Source organism: Mastomys coucha, unplaced genomic scaffold (genome assembly GCF_008632895.1).
Source record: "Mastomys coucha isolate ucsf_1 unplaced genomic scaffold, UCSF_Mcou_1 pScaffold21, whole genome shotgun sequence".
Taxonomy (NCBI): Eukaryota; Metazoa; Chordata; class Mammalia; order Rodentia; family Muridae; genus Mastomys; species Mastomys coucha.
Window position 1 is genome coordinate 91,433,801 of NW_022196904.1, and position 27,452 is coordinate 91,461,252.

At 40.4% G+C, this 27,452-nt stretch overlaps 1 protein-coding gene across 2 annotated transcripts; it reads left to right on the plus strand.

The window, feature by feature from the left end:
* The first annotated feature begins 218 nt into the window (after nucleotides 1-218).
* On the plus strand, nucleotides 219-27,452 carry Rrm1 (ribonucleotide reductase catalytic subunit M1). 2 transcript variants are annotated; one of them, XM_031387682.1, is made up of 19 exons: nucleotides 219-533; nucleotides 1,465-1,553; nucleotides 4,273-4,450; nucleotides 5,574-5,674; nucleotides 7,293-7,352; nucleotides 8,333-8,372; nucleotides 9,133-9,295; nucleotides 12,939-13,080; nucleotides 14,932-15,015; nucleotides 15,679-15,840; nucleotides 16,060-16,139; nucleotides 17,514-17,715; nucleotides 18,399-18,548; nucleotides 18,738-18,959; nucleotides 19,750-19,826; nucleotides 22,004-22,139; nucleotides 24,231-24,326; nucleotides 25,284-25,472; nucleotides 26,714-27,452. In XM_031387682.1, exons 1-19 carry the CDS (start codon nucleotides 515-517, stop codon nucleotides 26,900-26,902), a joined length of 2,379 nt encoding a protein of 792 aa, XP_031243542.1. In that variant the 5' UTR covers nucleotides 219-514; the 3' UTR covers nucleotides 26,903-27,452. The 2 variants fall into 2 exon arrangements, with proteins under 2 accessions (XP_031243542.1, XP_031243543.1); XM_031387683.1 differs by lacking the exon at nucleotides 219-533 and adding an exon at nucleotides 566-837.

A 27,452-nucleotide genomic window follows, 5' to 3' on the forward strand; every position in this document is an offset into this window, starting at 1 on the left:
GAAGGAAGGAAGGAAGGAAGAAGCAAAAAGATGTTCTGGATGTCTGGATGGTTACTTTTTTGTTACGAAATAAAAAATACTCTTGGGAGATTTGCTTGCCCACACCCAATATGGCGGCAGGAGAATTCGGTTCCCGCCAGGTCCACTTTCACCCAATGTGGTGGAGAGAAGGGCAGTCTCCGGGGCTTTGCCCACACTCAATATGGCGGCCAAGGGACTCGCTAGTGGACTTTCTACAATTCAGTTTCCGCCCATTCAACTCCCGGCGTTCAAACGTCATTCGAATTCCGTCGCGTTGCTTTGAACGTCACGGGTGGCGGGAGCGGGAACGAGTTCGTAATTTGGTTCCTGTCTTCTGGGGAGGGAAGTCCCGTCCGTCGCGCAGCTTCAGTCCCTTCGTCCGAGCAGCCTCTAGGAGTCCAGCCCTTCACATTTGACAGTCGTCTCTGTCCCATCTTCGCCTCGGAGCTGCTAACTGGTCTCGAACCCCTCAGCACTTGAGCTTCTAGCGGCGATGCACGTGATCAAGCGAGGTGCGGGGTCCGTGGGGATGAGGAGGGGAGAGGGGACCCCGGCTGCTGAGCGCCCAGCGGTTACTCTCGCCGGCCCGGCCGCCCGGCCGCCCGGCCCGCGGCGCCTCACCACTTCCCGCTCTTCCCGCCGCCGCTTCCCGCCCTGGCTGGCTGTCAGCTGGGCCTGTACGCGCTGAGTCTGTCTCCATCCTCTTGACCTTTGTGTGTTCCCTTTGGATTTGACATTGTGCTCCCTTCCAGACTTACTCCTACCCTGTCTGAGATTGTTTCCGAGCACTGTTCCTCCTTGCCGCCATCCTCAGAGGTAGCTGCTTTTGGCTCCATTTTACAGAAGAGGTTGCAAAGACAGAAAAAGCACCCCTACATCCCCATCCCACCCCGGCTAGTAGTCCACAGGGGCTAGTAGGTTAGAATTGAAACCCATAGCCCATAATAGCCCTGCGTCTGTCTTTTTTCATTTCTTAAACAAAAGAACAAACAAACAAAAAACTTCGGAGTCGATTATCTGGCTGGCGTAGGAGGAAATAAGGAAAGAAAAGACTGGACACCACATTTTTGAACACCTGTCATTTTTCTGGTCTCTTCCGAGGTGGGAGTGTGGTATCTCTCCTGCCTCTGCATTTTTTTTTTTTTGGTGGGGGGGGAGGGTTTTTGTACTTTGTTCTTGGGACAGGGTTTCTCTGACTGGCCTGGAACTTACTCTGTGTAGCCTCAAACTCACAGAGGTCTGCCTCCTCTACCATAGGTGACTTTTAATCCAATAGACAAAGACTTTTAATCAAATAGACATGATTAATTACTGAGCAGTCTCTGCAGAACCCAAAGACATAAGCATTTCACTTTGGGGACAGTTTTAAAAGCTGAATACGCTTGATTCTTTGGTATTGCCATCTTAATAACTGCTAATGCTAACAGTGATTTGATTCTTTAGATGGCCGCCAAGAGCGAGTTATGTTTGACAAAATTACATCACGAATCCAGAAACTCTGTTATGGGCTCAATATGGACTTCGTTGATCCTGTAAGTAAATACAGTGTATATCATGGGTTCTTTGCTTCATGTGATTTTAGGTAATTCTTGGGAAGTCTTGTGGAAGAGTTTAAGCTAGAGCTGGGGGTGCTGAAGGGGCCAAAGTCACTTATCTCTAGCCCTTCACTTAAACTATACTTCAGAGTTAAATGTGAGTTTATTGCCTGAAACTTAATTTTGATCTGTCCTTCAAGCTCTCACTTTTTGGAGAACTTGGAATGTGGACAAAGAGGGGACTGCTGCTTAGGCATCTTATATACCCTCATTTAGCCATACAGTATAGAAATTAGTTCTAGTTACCATCATCCGGAATTAAGAGCATTGTGTAGCTTACTCGTTTTACTTTTAAGGTTCTCTAACGATTTTATAAATACATATATAAAATATACTTTTGTCATATTTTCTTTAGTGGCCTCTTATCCTTCCTACAGCCCTCTTCTCCATAAGTCTCTTAGTGCTTTGTGTTTGTGTGTGAGTGTGTGTGCTTATGTGTGTGTTTGTGAGTGTGTGTCTGTGTCCCCGTCTGTCCCACTTCATTTACTTTTAGCTGGTGTATGAGCTTTGGTCTGGAGTTAATTTACTTAACTGATCAAGGACAACTTAGCGGTGATTGCGTCCCTGAGGAGGAGGACTCCACCATTTTTTTAAGGTTTAGTTTGTGTCTCTGTGAGTGTCTACCACATGTGTGCAAGTACCTGAAGGGGCCAGAAGAGGGTATTCAGTCTTGTGGAGCTAGTTAAATGCGGTTGGGAATCACCACGATGTGTGTCAGAAACCCAAGTCAGGTCCTTTGGAAGAGCGATACTCTTTTAACTCTTTCAACTGCTGAGCTGCCTCTCTAGCTCTCATGAATATATCTTATTCTTGTGATAGCCCCAATGTGACAGTTATCTAATGAGGTACTTAATAAATGCTTAGGTACCCAGAGTGAGAAAATAATTTTATATCTTAAAATATATTTATTATAATTCTATACATTTTGGACTTTGAGATAGTAATTAAAATGGTCGAAAGTTAATATTGGGATGAGTTTAAGACCTCATCCTATTTCATTTTTATTCTGTAGATAAGACAGGTTTAAAGGGAGAGGAGGGGACTGGGTAAAGTTAATGTTAGTGCAACGAGAAACAAATAGAGTAGCTTGAGTTTTAGATATTCTATTGCCTCATCTAACAGCACATGTCCTCATGCGGGGATGCATTAGTGGCCTTCAGCTTTCCAGGGCGGATCCTGTTGAAAAACTCTGGGTGCTAGTCGATGTAGACACATGGATGCTGTGCTATTCCGAGTTCTGATTACTTGCCACAGAGCATCAGAAACTCTATGGGCTTGACTGCTTTCATACTTATCTGCTGAGCGAAGAACATGATATCAGCAGCAAGCTGGCTTAGCTATGTTATAAATACCGGTGATCAGAGGAACCACCCACACTCAGACTGCTTTTGAAGGAGATAGGCTTTGACCAACTTTCCCAGTTAAGCTGTTTTTAAAAAAAGATTTAGTAAATACGTAGATAGAACGCAGAATTTCTTTTTCTTTAGAATGTATGGTGGCCTGAGGAGATAGCTCAGTGGGAAAAGTGCTTGCTTTGTAAGCATAAGACTGTGGGTTTGGATCCCAGCACCCACGTGGAAAAGCCAGGTATGCAGCAATATGTTAAACTGCAGCTCTGGGCAACTGAAGAGAGGGCCAGATCCTAGGTGTCCATGAAGACAGCAGGTTCCAAGCTCAGGGAGACAGTCTCGAAGAATAAGGCAGTTGACACAAGGTCAAGGAATGGACCTCTTTCCTCGCTGGCTCCTTTGACCATGTGTCTGATGTGCTTGTGGGTTGTTTTTTGTTGTTGTTGTGTTTGCTTTATGTTTTTTCTTTGTTCTTTGTACATTTATCCTTACTGCTATGAAAGAAAATAATTGTAATCAGCTCCAATGAACTTAACAAAAACATTCTAGTTTTAGCCAGCCAAGGGTACATAGTAAGAATGTGTCTGAAAACAAAACCAAAAAATCAACAAATACCAAAGCTATTCATATACTCTATTTTATGCTTTTGGTACTATTGATCTTTACATCTTCAATGTCTTTTACTAAAATAAAAAGGAGAGCAGTTGAATCCTGAAATCAACTTTGACCTCCTCATGTTCCTGTGTAGCTGAGTGTGTCTACACCAGTGTGTGTGTGCGCATGTTTGCACACACACAATGTATGGTAATGGGGTTGGGGAGATGGCTCAGTTGGTAGTGCTTGTCTCCTAGACAAGAGGATTCATGGGAAAAGTCAGGTGTGAGAGTGTGTGCTTGTGGGAAGGCAGATACAGGGGACTCCCTGAAGTTTACTGGCAGGTTATTTTGCTCAGTCAGTGTACTCCAGGATCAAAAACTAAAGTGGGATTGGGGGTGGAGAGATGCTCATCAGTTAAGAGCACTGGCTGCTCTTCCAGAGGTCCTGCATTCAGTGCCCAGTACCCACCTGGCATCTCACACTGTCTATAACTCCAGTTTCAGAGGATCTGATATTTCTGCATTCTCTGGCACGAGGCATATACTCTTTTAAAAAGCTAAATTAAGACTTTTAAGAAGTGACACTAACTCTTGGGATAGTGTTTTTCAGATGAGGTTATATTGTTATAACTTTGCTTGCCTTAATGACGCTCCTAAGGAAGCTGTTGTTTCTCAGGAAAGCTCAGATAACTATTGGTTTTATTTTTGTAGGCTCAGATCACCATGAAAGTAATCCAAGGCCTATATAGCGGGGTCACCACAGTGGAACTGGACACCCTGGCTGCTGAGACAGCTGCGACCTTGACCACGAAGCACCCGGACTATGCCATCCTGGCAGCAAGGATTGCTGTCTCTAACTTGCACAAAGAAACAAAGAAAGTGTTCAGTGGTACGTCTGAAGTAAAAACATTAGAAAGAGTTTAATGGTGTCATAAAATTATAGGAATAACAATTACATAAAGATCAATCTTACTTTAAAAAGCAGTATACAATTTAGTGGCAGCGTGGCAACTAGAACTTCCTGTTTTTCCATGTAGCTGACCTGCTGTGTGAAAGAGAGCCTGTGTGTGTGTATATGTGTGTGTGTGTGTGTGTGTGTGTGCGTGCATCTGCCTGCCTGCCTGCCTGCCTGCATGTGTGTGTGTTGTGTTGAAACAGGATTTCATGTAACCTGGGCTGGCAGCAGACTCAGTTTGTAGCCAAAGCTGGCCTTGAACTCTTTTTTTTTTTTTTTTTGAGATTTATTTATTTTATGTATATGAATACACCGTTGCTCTTTTCAGACACACCAGAAGAGGGCACCAGACCCCCATTACAGATGGTCGTGAGCGACCATGTGGTTGCTGGGAATTGAACTCAGGACCTCTGGAAGAGCAGTCAGTGCTCTGAACTGCTGAGCCACCTCTCCAGCCCCTGCTTTGAACTCTTGATTCTCATGACTCTAACCAAGTTCTAGGATTACGGGCATATGTCATCATACTGTCTTTTGAGTTTCTGTTCTTAAACTTTCATATTAATTTTAAGTTATGTGTGTGTGTTTTGTGTATTTGTATGTGTGTGGACAAATGTGTACCACAGCATGTGTGTGAAGGTCAAAGGACAACTTGTGGGAAGTGGTCCCAGGGATGGAACTCAGGTCATTGGGTTTGGTGGCAAATACTTTTTCTGTTGAGCCATCTTGCTGACCTAAGTTTTCTTTTCTTTTCTTTTTTTTCTTTAAGAATTAAAAAGAAAAAAAAGAAAGACAAAAAGAAAACTAAGTGGTGAGAAGTCACTAACAGTCACTTGGGAATTGCTGATAAGCTATAAGGTCTAACATTCATTTTCTTTGAAAGAATATTTCCTTTATATATAATATATTATTCTATTATTACTCAACAGAGTAATAATTTGTTGAGTATTTTCTCCGCTAGGTGCTGAAGTTGATACTAAACAAGGACTGAGAGCCATTGTTTTAAAACGGCCATTGAGTGGTTTTGACTTTACTCTTTTTTCATCTTCTCTTTCCTCAGATGTGATGGAGGATCTCTACAACTACATAAATCCGCACAACGGCAAACATTCTCCCATGGTGGCCAGCTCAACACTCGACATTGTTATGGCCAATAAGGATGTATGTACAACATTTTTTTTGTGGTGGAAATTTAAATTTTTTTTTCTTTTTTAAAATAATACATTTAAGGCTGGGCAGTGGTGGCAAATGCCTTTAATTCCAGCACCCAGGAGGCAGAGGTAGGTGGATCTCTATGCGTTCCAGGCCAGCCTGGTCTACAGAGTGAGTTCCAGGACAGTCAGGGCTACACAGAGAAACCCTGTCATGAAAACGACAACAACGACCATGACAGAGTGCGTTTAAGGACATTTAAATAGTACAGAAGGCAAAGATAAAAACCAAACCTCATGCTCTAGATTCTGTGTATATGTACGTGTCTGTGTGTATACTGGGCATACTGTTGCTGTTTTCACTATAATTCATGGATATCAGCCTTTACCTCATTATCCTTGTGTGACAGAGATGTAGGGTTTTTAGTAGAAACTCAGGCTAGCTCTCTAAATGTTAGCTCTTAAGGAAACTTAAAAGAAACAGCCATTTGGATGTAGTTTGTAATAGAGTTTTCCCATCCCTTTTTTTCTTTAAGGTTTTGTTTTAGATTTTATTTTTACTTTATGTGTATGGATGTTTTGCTTGCATATGTTTGTGTGCACCATGTGTGTGGTCGGTGCCCACAGACGCCAGAAGATGGTATTGGATTCAGATTTGCTGGGACTATTAAAGTTATGCATGGTTCTGAGCTACCATGTGGGTGCAGGGACTTGAACCCTGATCCTCTGAAAGAAGAGCCGTGCTCTTAACCACTGAACCATCCCACCAGCCCTCTTACAAGATCTAAATTTTTAGTCCTGGTGGACCTGGGACCTGTGGCTTCCTCTGTGCTTCTGCCTTGTGAGTGCTGGGATTGCAGATGTGAGCACCACACCTCACCCTGGTCAGAATCTTGAAGACATATTAAAAAAATAGGTAACAGTAGCAAAACCTGAAGCTAAAAAATAAATACTGGAAAATAAGCGGTAGTCTAGTGCTTCAGTTCTTTGCTCATCCTCAGCCTACACCTAGTTTTGACTGCAAAATGCCCTTCAAAGTTTGACAAATGGGAGGTTTTAGATAATACTATGACTGATCTGATCACACCTAATTATTTTTGTTTTCTTCTAAATGGCTTTATAACTTACCAAAGCTCTTTAATAATGACCAATTCTATAATATTTTTCTGCCACGATGGTAATTCATTTTCACTCTGTTAAAGGACCATGAATTTCCAAAGCCTATAAGCTACTTTCTGTTTGCTTATAATACATATGACTTTGTTTTGTTTAAAGTAGGCTCATTGTCAGAAATTTGCAGCAGGAAATGTTAATACACGCTTATGATCCTAGCAGTCAGGAAGCAAGAGTCAGGACTGTCTGTGCAAGTTCAAGACCAGTCTGCCGGTCTCCTTAGTCTAGGCTAGTCAGGGATACATAGCAAGTTTCTGTCTCAGAAATAAATAACTGTACACATATACCATAAAAAGTATAAATTAGTGTGTGGTACCAATATTTTAATATTAACTAGTATGAAAGCATGTTTGGTATCCTATATTAGTCTTAGTTCTGGAGTCAGCTAAAAACATTAGAAGTTGAGAAAGTACATTTTATTATTTTAATTATGGATTCTTCTTAATTCCCTTCAGCGCCTGAATTCTGCCATTATCTATGACCGAGATTTCTCTTATAACTACTTTGGCTTTAAGGTAAATAAATAAATAATGGGTTTCAAATATATGGGGCTTTCTTTTTAAATCAGGAAGTATAGTGGTTTGTTTATACTGGTGATTTAGTTTGAATGCACCTCGTTATGGTAGGGTTAGGGTAGGGTTAGGGTTATGGTAGGATTAAGGTTATGGTAGGATTAAGGTTATGGTAGGGTTATGGTAGGGCTATGGTATGGTTAAGGTTATGGTAGGATTATGGTAAGGTTATGGTTGGGTTAGGGTTATGGTAGGGTTATGTTTGGGTAGGGTTATGGTTGGGTAGGGTTATGGTAGGGTTAGTATAGGGTTATGGTAGTGGTGATATTTTAAGTTATGCAAAATTAACTTATTCATTAATAGCTTTTGAACCCTCCAAATACTGTGGATTATTTTTAAAATTACATGTATAATGTGTCACAGTCCATATTCTACTACTGTTTTCTCAATAACTATTGATTCTCTACTCTGTGTTTGTTTAAATATATTGTGTTGTTTACATAATGCAGTGACTAAGGACAGGAATGTTAATATGAGACTAACTTTGTCCTGCTCTCCCATTTCCTATTCATAAGCTATATAGTCAGTTTTAGTCCTAGGATGGGGATAATATTCAACATACTCTTCTGGAGATTAATATGTCTCGGTTAGTCTAGTCTCTTACAAGCACTCTGAGATGTTGGGACATATTGCTGCTGCTGCTGCTGCTGCTGCTGCTGCTGCTGCTGCTGCTGCATACCACAGCCCATAGTGTTGTACACTGTTGCATGCAAGCAGGCCTTTTCCAAAAATTGGCATGTGATCTTAGCTAAAGTAGAACAGTCACGTGATAATGTTCTAGACTGAAGATAGAAATGGTAAATGTTATTCTTTTCATTTAAAATGATAACACTGAGAGATTTCAGCAGGTCACCTTACTGTGAATTGCATATCCACTATGTATTTACAAACATGAGAATTCTTTGGCTGCTTTCCTCTTCTAGACGCTGGAACGGTCATATTTGCTGAAGATCAATGGAAAAGGTAAGAGATGAAAATGTATGTTGTTTTTATTCATTATAATAAATGTAGAGCTTTGCCCTATTAGCCTTCACATTTCTATTTAGACTCTGAATAACATTTTAAAACATTTATTGCATTTGGGGCTGGAGAGATGGCTCAGATGGCTCTTGCAGAGGACCCTGGTTCAATTTTCAGCATCTATGTGGCACCTCACAACTGTCTTTAACAGCAGTTCTAGGGAATCCAATGCCCTCTTCTTGTGTCTGTGGGCACCAGACATGCACGTGGTACATAGACATGCATATGTAAGCAAAACACCATACACGTTACAAAACTTTGTTACATTTATTTACTAGTGTGCATGGGTGTGGGGATGGAGGGAGGGAGGCGCCCTGTGCCATCATGTACTTTGGAAGTGGATGGAGGGAGGGAGGTGCCCTGTGCCATAATATAGTGTGGAAGTGGATGGAGGGAGGGAGGCACCCTGTGCCATCATGTAGTGTGGAAGTGGAGGCCGGGGACTGAGCTCAGGTTGTTAGCCTTAGCAACAAGTGCTTGTGCCTGCTGAGCCATTTTGTAGTCATCCAAATAACATTTTGTTGTTTGATTATAAACAAACATGGTAAGAACAGTAAAAATGTCTCTAAATTACAATTGAAGTAATCGTTTTGCTTTTTTGTAAAGTTTTTAGAAGTTTCTTTTGCTGTTTATTTTTTGGTTCACATGTGTTTCAGCCTAATCTGACGTGTCTGTTATCTGGAAATTCCTGCTTTGTTTTTAGTGGCTGAAAGACCACAGCATATGTTGATGCGGGTATCTGTGGGGATTCACAAAGAAGATATTGATGCTGCAATTGAAACCTACAACCTCCTTTCTGAGAAGTGGTTTACTCATGCCTCTCCTACTCTCTTCAATGCTGGGACCAACCGCCCACAGCTGTCCAGGCACGTGTCTCTAGCTGCTTTTTGTTGCTGTTTCTTTTTTAAAAAAATATTCATGTATATTAGTGCTTTGTCTGCATGTGTGTATGTGTACCGTGTGTGTGCAATATTCATGTATATTAGTGCTTTGTCTGCATGTGTGTATGTGTGCCATGTGTGTGCCTATCGCCCATGATCAGAAAAGGGCATTGGATCCCTGGAACTGGAGTTAGATAGTTCTGAGCTAACAATGTGGGTGCAAGGAATTGAACCCACATTAGCTAATGTTCTTAACCACTGAATCAACTCTACAGCCCCTAAAGCTGCTTTTATAAAAGGTTTGACTAGGGAAATAAGAAAAAGCCAGGTGGTTCATCACATTAAAAACAAACAAAAACTTCAGTCAATTATTGCCTGCTCTGATTAAATAATTTGCATTTTGGAACAGTCTCTGACTATTGTGGTAAACAAGCTAGAAGAGGGCAAATGCAGTTAAATGAGAACTTTATACAATTGATTGTGGTGGTATTTGTGCACCTGGATATTTTAGATGCTGTTGAACAGAATGTTTTTGATAGAGAATTGTATGCCATTTATATTCCAAGAAGGAATATATGTTTGTTTAAAAAAAAAAACGAGGCTATAAGTTAGAGGTAGATTATATGCTTAGCATGCACAAGCCTTTTGGGTCTAGACTTTTCAGCACCATGAAATCATTTGATTAGTAAGTACCTAGAACTAGTTACAAGATGCCTGCAGTTATTTATTTTAAAAATTGTGAAAGGATTAAGAAGGTGAAAGTAGAAAGGCAGATTCCTAAGACACATGGGAATTAAGCTGATAGAATTTGTGATGTTCTGACGCTGCATTAAGGTTGGCTCCTGAGATTATGGGCAGAATGACAGGATTACTTAGCTGTGAAAGGGATCACAGGTTTAGCGTCTGGAGTGAGTTTAAAAAAATGCCCTTAGCAAGTCCATGTGCTCCAGGAAGTCAAGGACATGCCAGTGTCTATATACATATCATTGTATTAGCATTTATTAGAACTCCTTGCTGTTTTATAATAAAATTCATTAGCAAAATTGGTGTATAAAATAACCTCATTAATTTGGTAAAGGATGACCACTAGAAACTTAGGTCTGGGCTTAAAGAGATGACCCAGGTGAAGAGTATGTGTGGCTCTTGTAGAGAACCTACTTTTGGTCTCCAGCACCGATATGGTGACCTGCAACTACCCATAACTCAGTTCTAAGGGATCTGATGCCTTCTGACCAGGCATGCATGTGGTACACATATATACATACAAGCAAAACACACTTACAAAAAAAAATAAATCTTAAAAAAAAAACCCAAAACCATTAGATCTGTTACAGCTTTTAGTGTGGAAGTAGAGGTCTAAGCAGGTGTAAGATAAGAAGTTCAAGTGATTGAAGTGATTGAAAATGAAAGAATAAAGATCACAGATAGGATTTTTACATAAAGAATTCAGAAGTGTCTATAGACAAATTAGAATTAAGGAGATTTTAGCTTAATACTTGGATATAAGTTCAATATAAATAAATTAGTGTGTTTCTCTACTATAGCATTTAGAAAATTTAATTTTCTGCTGTTCAGAATCAGGCATGATGGATATGCTGTGATCTCAGGGGGTAAGACAGAGGAATTACCATTCTGGGACCAGTCTGCTCTCTGTAGCAGATTGACAGCTAGCCTGAGCTGTATAGGAAAAACCTGTTTCCAAACATCAAGAGTTGGGCCTATAGCTTGCTGGTATGGGTGGGACCTTGAGTTTGATTCCTAGCACTCAACTGTTCAAGAATCTTGAAAACGTTGGAAATGGTAGTGCTGGGGCAGAAGGATGGAGAATTCAATGCCAGCTTGGGCTAATATAGTGATACCTTCATAAACAAATAAATAGAGAGGAGGAAGAGTTTTAGCAGTTTTTAGAACAGCAAATAAGTTGAAGATAATCTGATGACCATCAATAAGCGCACGAATGTATGGGATAATTATGCAATGGAATGCTTTACAACCATGAAAATAAGTTAAGACTACATATATTAGTAGGCATAGATTGCTATAATATTTTGAATTAAAGACAGGCTTCAGAAGGGTAACTAATTATAGGAATTCAATTAGGCTCCTTGTGGCATCTTATTTCTTGAGGAAGGTGTTATATAGATATATCTATATAATCTTTCTTTTTTTTTTGTTTTGGTTTTTTGAGACAGGGTTTCTCTGTGTAACCCTGGCTGTCCTGGAACTCACTCTGTAGACCAGGCTGGCCTCAAACTCAGAAATCTGCCTGCCTCTGCCTCCCAAGTGCTGGGATTAAAGGCATGCACCACCGATAATCTTTCTTAATACCTAAGTATTTTATAGAAAGTCAGTGAATAGACTCTAGTTCAGTCATTTAACATTCAGGATAACAAAGAGACCCTGGTAGACTAATGCTAGTGAATTGTGAGTGTGAAGAGATAGATCCAAAGTTCAAGAAGATGGGGCATCTTTTTAAAAAGACTGCAGGCTGGGTGGTGGTGGCACAAGCCTATAATCCCAGTACTGGAAGGCAAAGGCAGGGGGGTGGATCTCTGTGTTCAAGGCCAGCCTGGTCTACAGAGTGAGTTCCAGGACAGCCAGGGCTACACAGAGAAATCCTGTCTCGAAACCCAGTACCCTCCAAACCCAAACAAATAAAGAAGCAACAACAAAGACCAAGGAAACTATATTTTTAATGTACATGTCAAAGAATTTGAAAACCATATTTGTTTTCAAAGAAACTTTTTTTTTTTTTCCTGAGACAGGGTTTCTCTGTATAGTCCTGGCTGTCTTAGAATTCACTCTGTAGACCAGGCTGGCCTCGAACTTAGAAATCTACCTGTCTCTGCCTCCCAAGTGCTGGGATTAAAGGCATGTGGCAGAAACTTCATTTTTTAAGGCTGTGCCTGATAGTTCCTGACTTTAATCCCAGCCTTCTGGAGGTAAGTGAGATCTCTGAGTTTGAGACCAGCCTGGTCCGTAGTGAGTTTCAGGACAGGGCTATGTAGAGAGACCTTGTCTCTAAAACAAAAACAAACAGAAAACCAAGGAACTTCATTTTTCTTGGTGGTTTACTAACAATTGGAAAAGTCTAATGTACGTTTAAGAATTTGTTTGAGAAAATGAATTCTGGCACGTAAGTAGTCCAGTAAAAACCAGGCTGATATTTTAGGCTTACCTATAAGACTTCCTTCTGGGTTTAATGTCTAAAGTAGTTAGCAATTAATTTAATTTAAAATAATATATTGATGTTTTGATGTTTTGTATTCAGTAAAAGGTTTTCCCTCATATATATAAAATAAACAAATCCTTTAAAAAAAAAGTTTGGAGAGATGGCTCAGCGGTTAAGAGCACAGAATGCTCTTCCAGAGGTCCTGAGTTCAATTCCCAGCAACCATATGATGGCTTACAACCATCTGTAATGGGATCTGATGCCTTCTTCTGGTGTGTCTGAAGACAGCTACAGTGTACTCATATATATAAAATACGTAAATCTTTTTTTTAAAAGTGTTTTCTCATCTTCTGTAGACTTTAGATCTCTTGTTGCCTGATTTAACTGTCTAGATAATCTAGTCGATTTGTCACTCACTGACTTCCTTGCTTTAGTTGTCCTTTTTTCTCACTGTAGCTGTTTCCTCTTGAGTATGAAAGATGACAGCATTGAAGGAATTTATGATACTCTGAAGCAGTGTGCCTTGATTTCTAAGTCTGCTGGGGGAATTGGTGTTGCTGTGAGTTGTATCCGGGCCACTGGTAGCTACATCGCTGGGGTAAGTGTTAAGTTGTAAGACTTTTGATATCACTCATGTATGATCCAGAGGGCATGCTGTTGTAATGTAGTGCTCGGGAGGCTAGGGCTTCTGTTAACCACCTGTTGGTGTGAGGGGGATTTTGCTTCTTGCTTTCCCCTGTTGTGTTGGAGGGTTAGGCTGTGTGAGATGATCTCTACAGTATTTTTTAGCTCAGATTTTAGAATTATGATTTTTTTAAAAGCAGTAATAATGGCCATCTTTTTGTTGTTTTGTGTTGAGAAGGGGCTTCATTTTGTAGACCAGGCTGGCCTGGAACTCAGAGGGATCTACTTGCCTCTGCCTCCCAAGTTCTGGGATTAAAAGCATGTTACCACCATGCCCAGCCAGCTATCACTGATTGATTGCTCACTGTGTGCCAAATCTGTTATAGATTTTACAGGAATTACTCATTTTATTTACTGTAGCCTAGGAGATACCATCAATGCAGATGCATGCTAGCAACTTTGTTCCTGATGATAATCTAGGTGCCAGTGTTTTCATTTTTCACATGCAGAGAGTGAGGCTTCAAAGTTAAGTTTGTTCTGTGTCAGTCACTTACTGTGTGGTAGTGCTGGGGTTCAAGCTCCAGACACTGAGAAGCAAGGTGAAGAGAAGTGCAGGCCTTGGATTTCCATACTGTATCTTTTACCTACTGGCAGTGTGGCCTAGAGGGAGTTACATCAGTATTTTTGTGTGCAGTGTGAAAAAACAGTAAACCCTATGGAGTCAGGTTTCCATGGAAATTGTCCTATGATGTATTGGGGCGTGTAGAAGTGTAATATGTCTTTCTTGTTTGTAATATCTGTAATATTTTATATATTTATATCTATCTGTCCATTTTGTTTATGTTTTTTGAGACAGTATTTCTCAGTGTAACAGAGTGAGTCTTGAAACTCACTCTGTAGATGAAGCTGGTCTTGAACTCAGGGTATCTACCCACCTCATGTCTGTCCATCTGTCCATCCATCCATCCATCCATCCATCCATCCATCTATCTATCTATCTATCTTTCTATCAATCATGTGAACTTGTAGAGTGAGCCATAGCTCACTTATCTTTTTAGACTCTTTCGAAGATTTACCTTGGTGATTAGAAAGATTCTGTAAAGAATTTGAAAGGTATTTTCTAGCCATACTGTTTGCTTAGCCTCATTCTGTAATCCATTCATTGCTGAGTCTCCATTTTGTTATCTTTGTATGTTGACAGCATATCTTTTTTTATTATGTTGCCTTGAATTCATTAGTGGGGGGGATGTGCTATCATAGTATGGGTTTTTTTTGTTTGTTTGTTTTTTGTTTTTTTAATGGTACCCAAAGTATATCTTTGTTTGATATTTGAGACAAGATTTTTCTGTGTAGCCCTGGCTGTTCTAGAACTCACTCTGTAGGCCAGGCTGGCCTGGAACTCTCAGATCTACCTGTTTCTGCTTCTGCCTCTGCCTCCTGTCACTGGGATTAAAGATGTACCTCATCATGCCTGGCTCCCAAAGTATATCTTTAATCTAATAATGACCATTAGGTTGCAAAGCTCAAATTTAGCTACCTTGGTTTTGGAATTTTTTTTTTGACATATTATATTTCATTATAAAGTAGGGTTGTTGTAAAGTAGCTCTATATAACTTACATAACAATGTTTTGTTGTTTCTTCTGTTGGGCATTATGTTTTCATTGCTGAGGTGGGGATGGAGAGCGGCTCAAACTTCATAGATGAGCGCTCAGGAAGTTAGTCACTGTTTGGAACAGTTTTTACTTTTGGGCTATTCTGGTTTTTTTTTTCTTGCTTGAGCCTTGTGTCTTATTCAGGTGCCTTTATTTTTGTCCTTTCTTTCAGACTAATGGCAATTCTAATGGCCTTGTGCCAATGCTAAGAGTATATAACAACACAGCTCGTTACGTGGATCAAGGTGGAAACAAGGTATACTTTGTTATGGACAAGGGCTGGAAATCAGAATTAAGTCTTTAGCTATACAACTTGCTTCAGTTATATATTATTTTGCTTTGTTTTTAAAGATTTATTTTATTCTTATTAATATGATTAGTATGTATACATGTGTGTGAGCATGTGCATGTGGGTGTTCATGGAGGCCAGAAGAAGACCTCTGGAGCTGGAGTTATACGTGCTTGTGAGACACTCACAGTTGGTGCTAGAAACTTAGCTGGGAACTAAGTTCTAGAGTTCTGGAGTCCAGAAGAGGATGTCAGATCTGGAAGTGGAGTTATGGGCAGTTGTGAATGTGGTGCTGGGAGCTGAACTTTGTGATCCTTTGTTAAACCTGCGAGTAGTCTTAACTGCTGAGCCATCTCTCTAGCCCCCAAGTCTTCTCTATGTTATTTCTGTTCTACTCTTAACATTTACATGAATAAATATCTTAACATTATTAAAAAATATTAATAGTTTACTTGTTTGATACTTTTACTTATCACACTTAATTCACTGTATTAAAAATGAAAGGAGACATTATAAATGTGTTTTGCAAATTACGAAGCTTTTTTTTTTTTTTTTTTTTTTGGTTTTTTGATATGAAGCTTCTTTGTTTTATTTTGATTTGGATAAGAATGCTGACTTACTTACCTTTAGCGCCCGGGGGCATTTGCTATTTACCTGGAGCCTTGGCACTTGGACATCTTTGAGTTCCTTGACTTGAAGAAGAACACCGGCAAGGAAGAACAGCGAGCACGGGACCTCTTCTTTGCACTTTGGATCCCAGATCTCTTCATGAAGCGAGTGGAGACTAACCAGGTGAGAGGGCTCCTCGCGGCTTGGTTCTTACAAGCTTCGTTCTTCAGTCCTTCGCCTCTGACTTGTGTTTAAAAGATTATGTAGGCAGGCAGAACTACAGTTTTAGACCCCCACACTCTGACTTGGACAGCAGATTTCCATGGCAGCCCTTGTTGCAGTGTGTGGGAAGGGCTGGGGCTGCTGCGTGACATCTCTCATGCTGGCACTTCTTCTTTGCAGGACTGGTCACTGATGTGTCCCAATGAGTGTCCTGGTCTGGACGAGGTCTGGGGTGAGGAGTTCGAGAAGTTATATGAAAGGTATGAGAAAACTGCTAATGTCATAAGCATCCCCATGCCAGAAGCGTGTACGCGAGAACGCTTACTTACCTTGAGAACGCTTGCTTACCTTGTTGCTAGGCGCCAACGGAGTTTGATCCCTACCATTGGAAAAACAGAAAAATATTTAATCATTAGCTCATTTCTAGAAATCTTTGAAAAGTATCTAGAAGAGAGTGTAATTATTAGTTTGATTTTTGTTAGATGTTTTTGATTTTTTTTGTACCAAAATTAGTATTTTATCTGCTTAAAATTTGTGTGCTTTGCATTTTTAATTGATCCTTATAAAAACTGAGATAAAGACTAGCTGAGTTATTTTATAATGTAGTACTTTTTATTATTATTTTAAAAATTACATTTATTTAATTATTTGGGGTTTGGGGGCATGAGTGCCACAGTGCATATATGGAGGTCAGGAGTTGCTTCTTTCCTTCTACTGTATGGGGGTCCAGGGATCAAACTCAGGTTATCAGGTGTGGTAGCAAGTACCCTTACTTACTGAGCCGTCTCCCTGGCTCCAGTTTGTGCTTTTGGTAATATAACTTACAAGTAACTAGGACACACAAGTTAAAATTAGCATAGTACTAAATTTTATTTTGTTTTTGTTTTTTATTTTATTTTTTGAAGGTTAAGGATAGTTTCATGAGAAAAACAAGAGGGCAGGCAAGCTATAAATATTATCAACTGTAGGGAGGGGGATGTAAAAGAGGAAGAGAGAAAGACATGCCCTTTGAGGTTAGGGTCTGAGAAAGTAGGCAGCTTTAGCAGTGATGTCCAGTGTGCAGCTGCATGTATGAGGAGAAGCAGGGAACTCAGCAACTTCAGAGAAAGAAAGCCCTGAGCAGCAGGGAAAGCAAAAGTAGATGCGGGCTGCGTGGCAGAGGCTCTGTAAGCCACTGCCAATCTTGATGGTGGTTTTTGTTCCTTTTTATTGTGAAAAGTAGTATTGATTTGATGGGGTCAGGGGTCATTTGAAGGAATCCAAAGCTGTCTGGTTTTCTGTGGTCTTAGCTGATAGTGGATTTCAGTGTTGGAGAAATGGCTCAGTAGTTAAGAGTGTGTGCACAGTCTTGAGGCCCTGATTTAGATTTCAGATAACTAGATAACAAGCCAGGTATCCTGGAAATACCAGTAACTCAGCTCTGGCTTCCATGTGCACAGGCACGTGCAGTCACAACACTCATGCACATATACTTACACAGACACACAAATAAATAGAATCAACCTTTACAAAAAAAAAAAAAAGTCATTCTTTTTTTCTCTGTTAGCAAAGCTTTGAGAATTTGCATAATTTTATATTTTAATGAATTCTTCCGAGGGTGTGAATAGTGAAATAATACTAGCTTTGTCTTTCAGTTACGAGAAGCAGGGTCGTGTCCGAAAAGTTGTGAAAGCTCAACAGCTTTGGTATGCCATCATTGAGTCTCAGACAGAGACGGGTACCCCGTACATGCTCTACAAAGATTCCTGTAACCGGAAGAGCAACCAGCAGAACCTGGGGACCATCAAATGCAGCAACCTTTGTACAGAAGTAGTAGAGTACACCAGTAAAGATGAGGTAGGTGGAGAGGCTGCCTAGCACATGAGGGACTGGAGGGGTGGGTACAGCTTGTGACTCCCTCACTGAGCCCAGTGCTTACTTGAAGTGGTTGAAGGAAATTTTGTTCCCCACCACTGAAAAAGAAATTATGTGGTGGAGTTATGTTGACTAGGCTGCATTTTAAAAACAATAATTTATGTACCTGGAGTACACCAGGGAGCATAGTTAAGAGTTGGGTAGTGGTGGCACACACCTCTAAGCCCAGAACAGAGGCAGGCAGATCTCTGAGTTTTGAGGCCAGCCTGGTCTATAAAATGAGTTCCAGGATAGCCAGGGCTGCACTAAGAAACCCTGTCTTGAGAAAACCAAAAAACCAAAACCAAAACCAAAAATCTATTTCAGTATTCTGAATAGTGCAATTCATATGACCAGTAGTGGAGGAATAGGATCAGTGGGGTGTAGAAATGTACTGATAAATGATGGGAAAAACCACGATTTTAGAGGTTGGGGACTTAGTTTATTTAGTTGTAAAGAGGTTTCCCAGTAAAGACTAATAAATTCCTGAGTTTGGTCCTCTGCACTGGTGTCAGGGGTAGTTGTAAGTTTTCACATCTGATAGTTCCAAAGGCTCTAGTGATCTCACTGATACAGGAAGAAGAAATCAGAAGTGTGTGATTCTGACACCTTTCTTTGTATTGCAGGTTGCAGTTTGTAACTTGGCTTCTCTGGCTCTGAATATGTATGTCACACCAGAACATACGTATGACTTTGAGAAATTGGCAGAAGTCACTAAAGTCATTGTCCGAAATCTGAATAAAATAATTGATATAAACTACTACCCTATTCCAGAGGTATGGATAGATTTCTCTGCTTACTGGTCATTATTGAATTTGAGATGGAGGACATTTGTCTCAGTCTGGCTGTCCTCAAGTTGTGTGAGAGAAGGAAGATGAAGAGGTTGTGTGTTACTGTAGGATGTGGCCTTCTGAATTCAGTGATGTTTTCTTTCCTTTTTTTTCCCTAAATCTTTTGGGTCAAAGGCACACTTATCAAATAAGCGCCACCGGCCCATTGGAATTGGGGTTCAAGGTCTAGCAGATGCTTTCATCCTGATGAGATATCCCTTTGAGAGCCCAGAAGCCCAGTTATTAAATAAGCAAATCTTTGAAACCATTTATTATGGAGCCCTGGAAGCCAGCTGCGAACTAGCCAAGGAGTATGGCCCCTACGAAACGTATGAGGGATCTCCAGTCAGCAAAGGTGTAAGTATATGGCTGAGATTTTTCTTTTTTGCCTGTGAGTACCAGTGATGGGCTGAATAAAGACCCCTCCTCCACGGGACCTGGGAGCACCGGTGTATTGGGTTGTGAAAGGGTCTTTACAGATGTAGTTAAGGACCTTGAGATGGCATTGTTTTGAATTATTAAAGCCTAGATTTATTGAAGTGCACCCTAAATCCAGCAATTCCTGTTCTGCAAGAGACTCTGAGATTTATGATATTCCCAAAATCTGTTCACACTAGTAGACTAGTAGAGGAGATAGATTAATTATCTGTGGTTTGTGACACCAGGAACTGGAATCTTGGGACCTCTCTTAGAATTGACTTCCATGCTGCCTTTGTTATCAATAGTATGTCTTTTCTTTATAAGGATTTAGTTTTGAAGTTTATTCTGATACTTAGAAATTCTAATATATGATTATTTGAAATTTGGTATTCTCAGCCAAATAAACAGATGAAGGAAGCAAGAGTATTCTTTATTATAAAAGGAATATAGCTCTTAAACCAGTTAATGAATGTCAAGATTTCCTAGTTTGTAGATTGTCAGGAGTGTGGTTGAGAGGAGGTCCTAGGCTGTTTCTGAACAATATGCTTAATGGAACCTTAATGGAACCATGTCTGAAAGACTCAGTGAGCTCATAGTTCTTAATGTGTTGACTACAAGATGCAGTTGCTAGAATGTGGGGAAATGGCAGTTATTTTAAAGTTTTTTTTTGTCGTTGTTTTAAATTGCCCAAAAGTAACATCATAAATGTGGGATATTTATTTCTTAGATTCTTCAGTATGATATGTGGAATGTTATTCCTACAGACCTGTGGGACTGGAAGCTTCTCAAGGAGAAGATTGCAAAGTAAGTAGTGATGTATGAAGTATCATAGGAGCCAGGAGGCTGGGGTCTTCTAGCTCTTCAGGAGTTGGAAAGTATAAGAAAATAAGAACATGGAAGTTGTTTGGCATAGTAAAAGCCTTTCAACACACGGTAGGCATTTCACTATGAGTTGATGTTATTTGAGGAGCTGAAGAACCATGCTAGTCAATTTTTTGTTTTGGTTTGGTTTTGGGGTTTTTTAGATAGTGTCTTACTATGTAGCTCTGGCTGTCCTGGAACTCATGTAGATCAGGCTGGCCTCAAACTCAGAGATCCTCCTGCCTCTGCCTCCCAAGTGCTGGGACTAAAGACATATGCCATCACTACCTGGCCCAAATAGGTCTTCTTTTTAAAAATGTTTTTATTCTTTTATTCATTGACTTAATTTTATTTTGTGAATGTGTATGTTAAATAGTATCTTACTATACAGCCCTGGCTGGCTTGCAACTTGCTACATAGACCAGGCTGGCTGCAAACTTGTAGACCACTGTGCCCTACCCTAAATACTTCTGCCAGATGCTTGCTACACAAAACAAGCAGAAACCTAATTTCTTTTCCTAGAGATAAGCCTTGATGATGTGTTTTTCTAGACCTCTTCCATATACGTATATGTATACATATACATATAGTTTGTCATGTAAATGTGATTAAATATGACATATTCTGAGACTTTGGTCTCTAGATCTTTTAGTGCAGTGTAAATGTTTTAAACATTTTCTTAATGTTTTAGTAATTACAGATGGTTCTGTAATTGGGATTGAGCAAGTATGACTTGAAAGTGTTTTCCTATCTATAACCATGCTTGGGATTTACAGACGAGGAAGTAAAGCCATGAGATAACTGATATCTTACATCTAGAAAGTGACTGAGGCTTTGAACCTAGTTGGACAAGCCCACTTAGGACCTGAGGTTCAATGCTGTGCACCAAATGGGTCCATAAGTGTGGGATGTAGGAAAGATAGGCTGTCTGTATTAGAGGAACTTAACTAATACAAGCAATGCAGTTAAAGTATGTGGTAGTCACCGGAAATGTTTGATGAACAGTATTTGTTTCGACATTTGTGTTCATTGCCCACCTGCTCAGGAAAATGCTATAGTGTTGGTCTCTACACATATTTTTACTTTTTGTTTTTTTTGTTTTTTCGAGACAGGGTTTTTCTGTGTAGCCCTGGCTGTCCTGGAACTCACTCTGTAGATCAGGCTGGCCTCGAACTCAGAAATCCACCTGCCTCTGCCTCCCAAGTGCTGGGATTAAAGGCGTGCACCACCATCGCCCAGCCATATTTTTACTTTTAAGACTTACTTATTGTGTGTATGTGTGCAGGTATAGTGGTGCACATGTGGAGGTCAGAGGATAGCTTGAAGGAGTTGATTCTCTCCTCCCATGCTGAATAGTATGTACCTTTTATATATTGAACCCAGGTTAGCAGGCTTGGTGACAGAGACTTTTACCCACTGAGCCATCTTGCAGGCCATGGAGTTGGCAGCTTTTAGGCTAAGCTGTGGAGATTTTCAAGAATGTTCAATAGTATATTTTTCTTTAAATCTCTTGGCACTTAAAGTGAAAAAATTAACTTTTTAAAAACTAATACTTGGCAGTAGGTGAATTCTGGATTTTTTTCTGAGCATAATGTGCCCTTTGCACAGGATAATGAGGATTATAGACAGACATGATTGTTCCTGACCATTTTCACAGCATTGCTTTATGAAGGGGCTGGCAGTCATGGAGGCACACAGAGGACATGAGTGGGGTTGAATAGATACCCCTTGATTCCTATGAGCTGCTCAGAACTCAGTTCACTTTTCCTAGGCAAACAGTGCACTGGGTGCTCTGTGTGACTCCTAACTGCCACAGAGCAAGTGGCGTCAGTGGGGACTTTAAGGCTTGCTAACAGTTAAAACTGTGCTGGTTCTGTTGGAGCCGTGGCATCTGTGCTGCGGACTGTATCCTCCTGGAGTTTAATGAAGTTGGTCTGTGAGTTACGTGCCTCTGCGATGTACTCCCAGCATCTGTCTACGCTAAGTGATGCAGGGCAGTTGCCGTCTGGGCAGACTGTAGCTCTGGCATCTGTCTACGCTAAGTGATGCAGGGCAGTTGCCGTCTGGGCAGACTGTAGCTCTAGCATGAATCTCTAATAATCTCTCTCTCTTTTTTAAAGGTATGGTATAAGAAACAGCTTACTTATTGCCCCAATGCCTACTGCTTCAACTGCTCAGATTCTGGGGAATAATGAGTCCATTGAGCCTTACACCAGCAACATCTACACTCGCAGAGTCTTGTCAGGAGAATTTCAGGTGAGAATTTTACAACCAGATTTATAGCAGCTCTTCTGAAAACAGAGAGTAAAAGCTTACTCATATTGTGCTTAAACAACTAATGTACAGTATAAAAGTAACCATTCTGTGTGCTTAAACCAGTCTTAAGTAGGCCTTTCTGACCTCAGGCTTACCCTGTAGCCGAGGATATCCTTGAACAGATCATTCCTTCTCAGGTGCTGGGATTACAGGTGTGCACCATCATGTGTGGCCTAGTCAGAGTCAACACGTGGCTAAAATTGGGACGAGGAGGTTGAGATAGGGTTTCTTTGTGTAGGAGCCCTGGCTGTCCTGGAACTCACTTTGTAGACCAGGCTGGCCTTGAACTCACAGAGATCCACCTGCCTTTGCCTCCTCAATGCTGAGACTAAAGGTATGCCCTGCTACCACTCAGCTTTTTGGGTTTTTTTGGAAAAGCTTCACTATAAAGATCAGGCTGGCCTCCAACTTGCCTACTAAGTGATCCTCCTGCCTCTGCCTTCTGTGGACTTGGATTATAGGCATGTTTCACCATTTGCTGCATGATGTTTCGTATTTGCTACCTCACATGCTTCAGTTGGGCTAGTGAAGGTGTCCATAGAAGTATTATTACTCAGGCATGGTGATCTGTATCTATAATTCCAGCACTTGGGAAACTGAAGCAGGAGGGGTTCTAGTTTTAGGCTAACCTAGGCTACATAGCATCCCTTCTCCCCCATCCCTTTGTAAAAAAACAAAACATGACACAACATTATAGAGTAGTTCTCAGGTCAGGAATGGTGGTTATGCCCATAATTCTTGAACTTGGGAAGTGGGGGTGAGAGGATCATAAGGTCAGGGTCATCCTTGGTGGCTCTGTGGCCAGTTCTGTGGTAGTTTGAACTTCATGATCTTAAAGAGTTGGGGGCGTGGGGCTTCCTGCTTTTTAGTTATGGTTGCCGATGAGAATTTATGTGCTGCAAGGTCAGAAATTACTAATTAAAACAAACAAACAAAAATGTGGATTTCCAGATATCCTGAAGTAAGTTTTTTGTGAGATATAGGGAAGTTGCATTTCTAGTTATTTTACTCAAGTATTTATTGTTTGATCACTTTAGAAAACCAAAGAAGAATCAGTCTATATAAACTTACTCAGCTTAGACAGTGTCATTTCTTTTCTTTGCAAATGTCATATTATTTCTTTAGCTTTTTAAAACTTTTTTGGGGGGGGAGTGGGGATGGCATGCTCATGCCATGGACAGAGGACAACTCCTGGGAGTTCTGTCCTTCCACCATGTGAGTTCCAGGGAGGAAACTCAAGTTGTGTGGTGCCGCATAACCTTTAATGGCTGAACTAAAGATTTATTTTATTGTGTGTGTCTGTATGTGCGTGTGTGTGTGAGTGGGAATGTGCACATGTGTGTGCAGGTGCCCTTGGAGTGTAAGAGCATGTGCTATTCTTACAGAAGGCCCAAGTTTGGTTCTTATCTCCCACACTGAAGGCTCACAACCACCTATAATTCTAACTTCAGGAGATTTGATTTGTCTGGATGTGTGCACACATATAATCAAAACCTTAAAAGTATTTTTTAGTGTTATTAAAATATGATTGGGCCACACAGTGATGGCGCACGACTTTACTCCCAGCACTTGGGAGGCAGAGGCAAGCAGATCTCTGAGTTGGAGGCTAGCCTGGTCTACAGAGTGAGTTCCAGGACAGCCAGGGCTACTCAGAGAAACCCTGTCTCAGGAAAAAAAAGAAAAGAAAAGAAAACAAAACAAAAAAACCTAAAATATGATTGGCAAAAATCCAAGATAGATAATCTGATATATATGTGTGTGATGCATATATCTGTACATACATGTATATAAACATTGTAGAATGATTATCACAATATATTGTTTCTTTCTTAATAGATGTCAAGACCTTAAGGGTCTTGTAGCTTTGTGTGGTGAAATGTCCTTCTCAGTTGTGTAAAAACAATGGGGTTTATTAGGGGATCCAATAAGTTATTCATCTGCCTTACTTATTTTGGATCCAGGCTCAGGACCCTTTTGTAGGTTGTGCCGATGTTATTTTATTTCTTGACATGTTTTCTGCTTTTTCATCAGATTGTGAATCCTCACTTACTGAAAGACCTTACTGAGCGGGGCTTGTGGAATGAAGAGATGAAAAATCAGATTATTGCATGCAATGGCTCCATTCAGGTACAGAATGGAAATAACATGTTCTTTCTAGGAGCTGAGCTGAACATTATGGTGCCATGTCCCTTCTCCCAGGCAGTGCATAGAAAAATGGCCTTTCACTGTGGCCATGCAAGTTTTGTTAAAGTCTCTCTGCATTGTTGTGCTAGAATTGCACACATCTTTATATGGTCTGTATTGTTTCTCTGATACAGCACCAGTTCCCAGTTTTCTGTACAACCTGGGAGTTTTTAAAAACTTGAAGCTTGGTTTGAATTTATTTCTAAGTAAATAAATCAAGAATTCTTACATTTCTTAAAACTTGAAATTGGAGTTCAACTTAAAAAACATGGGGGACTGAGATCAGTGTAGAAAGTAGTTAGGCAGCACTTGACAATAAAATGACTGCATTTGACTAGCAAGCATTTGGTTCTCAAGATATATGCCTTGGCTAACCTCTTTCAGATTCTCATGGCAGAAAGTGTAACATCAGTCAGGTTGTATATTTCAATACAGTTGACCATAGACCTAAGAAAGGCTGATATATTTTGACTCTAAGTGAAGTCTGGCATTCTGGCTTTATTTATCCAATTTTAAGGAGTTTATCTTAGTATGTCCTTGATCATGTCCCTTTAAAGTCCTGATTTTTGTTTTTCTTTCATTTAGCTTAGCTCTTATTTTCCCTTCCTTTCCTAAGTATATCTAGAACAGTAACTGTTTTGTCCATAAACCAGTTCAAGATGAATGTTTAAATCACTGCATCACATTTATATTTGGTTGGTAAAATGGGATTTTATTGACTTTCTAAGCAACAGATAAGCAATTTGGGCTAACTTGCTATAAGCATTCAGATACTAACTCACAGCAGTGCCAGATCTGCAGGAAGAGCCAACCCAGCATCATTGCAAGCATAATTAGTCTGTTAGTTATATTTAATTGGAATTAAAACAACAACAACAGCACATAGTTTTCCTTTTCCAGAGCATACCTGAAATTCCCGATGACCTGAAGCAACTCTATAAGACCGTGTGGGAAATCTCTCAAAAGACTGTTCTCAAGATGGCAGCCGAGAGAGGTGCTTTCATCGATCAAAGCCAGTCTTTAAACATCCATATTGCTGAGCCCAACTACGGCAAACTCACTAGTATGCACTTCTATGGTTGGAAGCAGGTTGGTTGAGCACGCTAAGGAGGACTTAATTGCCCACTCGGAATATTTCAGAATGGAATAGTTTCTGCTAGCTGCCTTTTACATATTGCTATCTCAAAGTCTTTTCACTTCAAGTGTTAAAACTCATGAGTGGTTTTTATGCCAGCCTAAACTTTCTGGGTTTTCTTGTTTCTGTTCAGCAGTTGTAAACTGCCTTCTAATGGGTGCTGGGAGTTGAACATCCAGGTCCTCTAGAAGGGTAGGAAGTGTTCTTAAACTACTGAGCCTTTGTTTTAGATACTTTTACTCTTTCAGAATTTCATACATTATGTTTTGATCATAATCACCCTTAATGACTCCCAGGCCTTTCACATCTCAACTCCCATGTCTGTCTGTCTGTCTGTCTGTCTCTCTTTTAGTAACCTACTGTCTCCAATTTTAACTGTCCATATACTTCTGGTTGTGGGACCATCCCTGGAATGTTGGCTTCTCTTCCTAAGAAACCCCCCTTACTGCCTCAGTTGGGGGGGGGGTGCTCATGAACTCCAGGCTACAACAGGGACTTGCTTGCAGCCAGAGACACTATTCACTCTACGTGTCAGGGGTTCTGGCTCTTAGAGTCCTCCCGCCCCAATGTACTGCTTCATAAGCTTTTCTTCCTCTTCAACTGACCTCTCTGATCCAAACCGTCTTATTGCCATTTCCAAAATAGCTTCACACTGTCAGTCCACTATTCAAAAGCATCCATTGTTCCCAATTTTATGCCAATGTGTGAGCCAGGTTACACTGTTGCCAACTACAAAGCGCTGTAATTCTATTTTTCTCTTGCATTCTCATGTCTTGACGTGTGAGAGGCCTTCTGTAGAACTACAGATTGACTCTCTTACTTATGTGCTTCTGTCTGTTTGTCCTGGGAATCCTGGACAGGAAGATTACTCTTGGGAAGTATTTATAGTGTGCTGCAGAAGCAGCCTCATCCCCTAAATGGTTATAGACTAAGGCAGGCATGCTAAGACCTGCAAGTAACACACATAAAAGTGAATACAACTAAACAAAAATATTTGACATTCCAAAGAGGCAATTCTATTTCAGGGATAAAAAAACCCAAGGTTTAGCTGTCTATTAAGCAATTTTTCAGGGTGCTTTATAGAGGAGGTAAAAATTACAAGTTTTAGAAAAAAAAGTAAGTTGGTTTATAGGAATACAAAGACTGGCTAGTGTTCTTCTGGAGTTCTTAATAGCTATGTTTACTTCCCTTGTAGGGTTTAAAGACTGGGATGTATTATTTAAGGACAAGACCTGCCGCTAATCCAATCCAGTTCACTCTGAACAAGGAAAAGCTGAAAGATAAGGAAAAGGCACTAAAGGAGGAAGAAGAGAAGGAGAGGAACACAGCAGCCATGGTGTGCTCTTTGGAGAACAGAGAGGAGTGTCTGATGTGTGGATCCTGAGAAAAGAAAGGCCTGGGAAAACCAGCCGGCTCTCCTTTCCGCCACGGCAGACTATTTGAGCATAGATAGACATAGTGGGTTTCCTTGATTACCAGCAACCTTTGAAAGAAACCCTTGTTTTACAGTACATAGTGTAAATGTCATTTTTAATAAAACAGAAAACCAAAGCCAGCTTTGATATTAGGAATCAAAGTAGAGGTTTTGGGAATACAAAAGAAACTTCCTGGAAATAGTGATGTGGTTCAGAAAGTCTCATCTCTGTCTCCAGCTTTCCGTATCTGACTGTCTCTCAGTTTGGGCAAAGAGATTTAGTTTGATTTGACTGATTGCCTAGAAGTAAAATCAAGCAATAACTCATCAGCTGAAGACCTTTGTCTAGACAAACTTATATAGATCATTTTGAAATAAAAATTTCTAAGTGATTGTGTGGTAGTAAATTTGTCATCTATTTTACACTCTGTTGTCAGAGAGACAAAACTTTAAAGACATTATTTAGATTGTATAGATACCTAATGTCAACAATTCCCTTTCCTGCCCCAGGATTAAATCT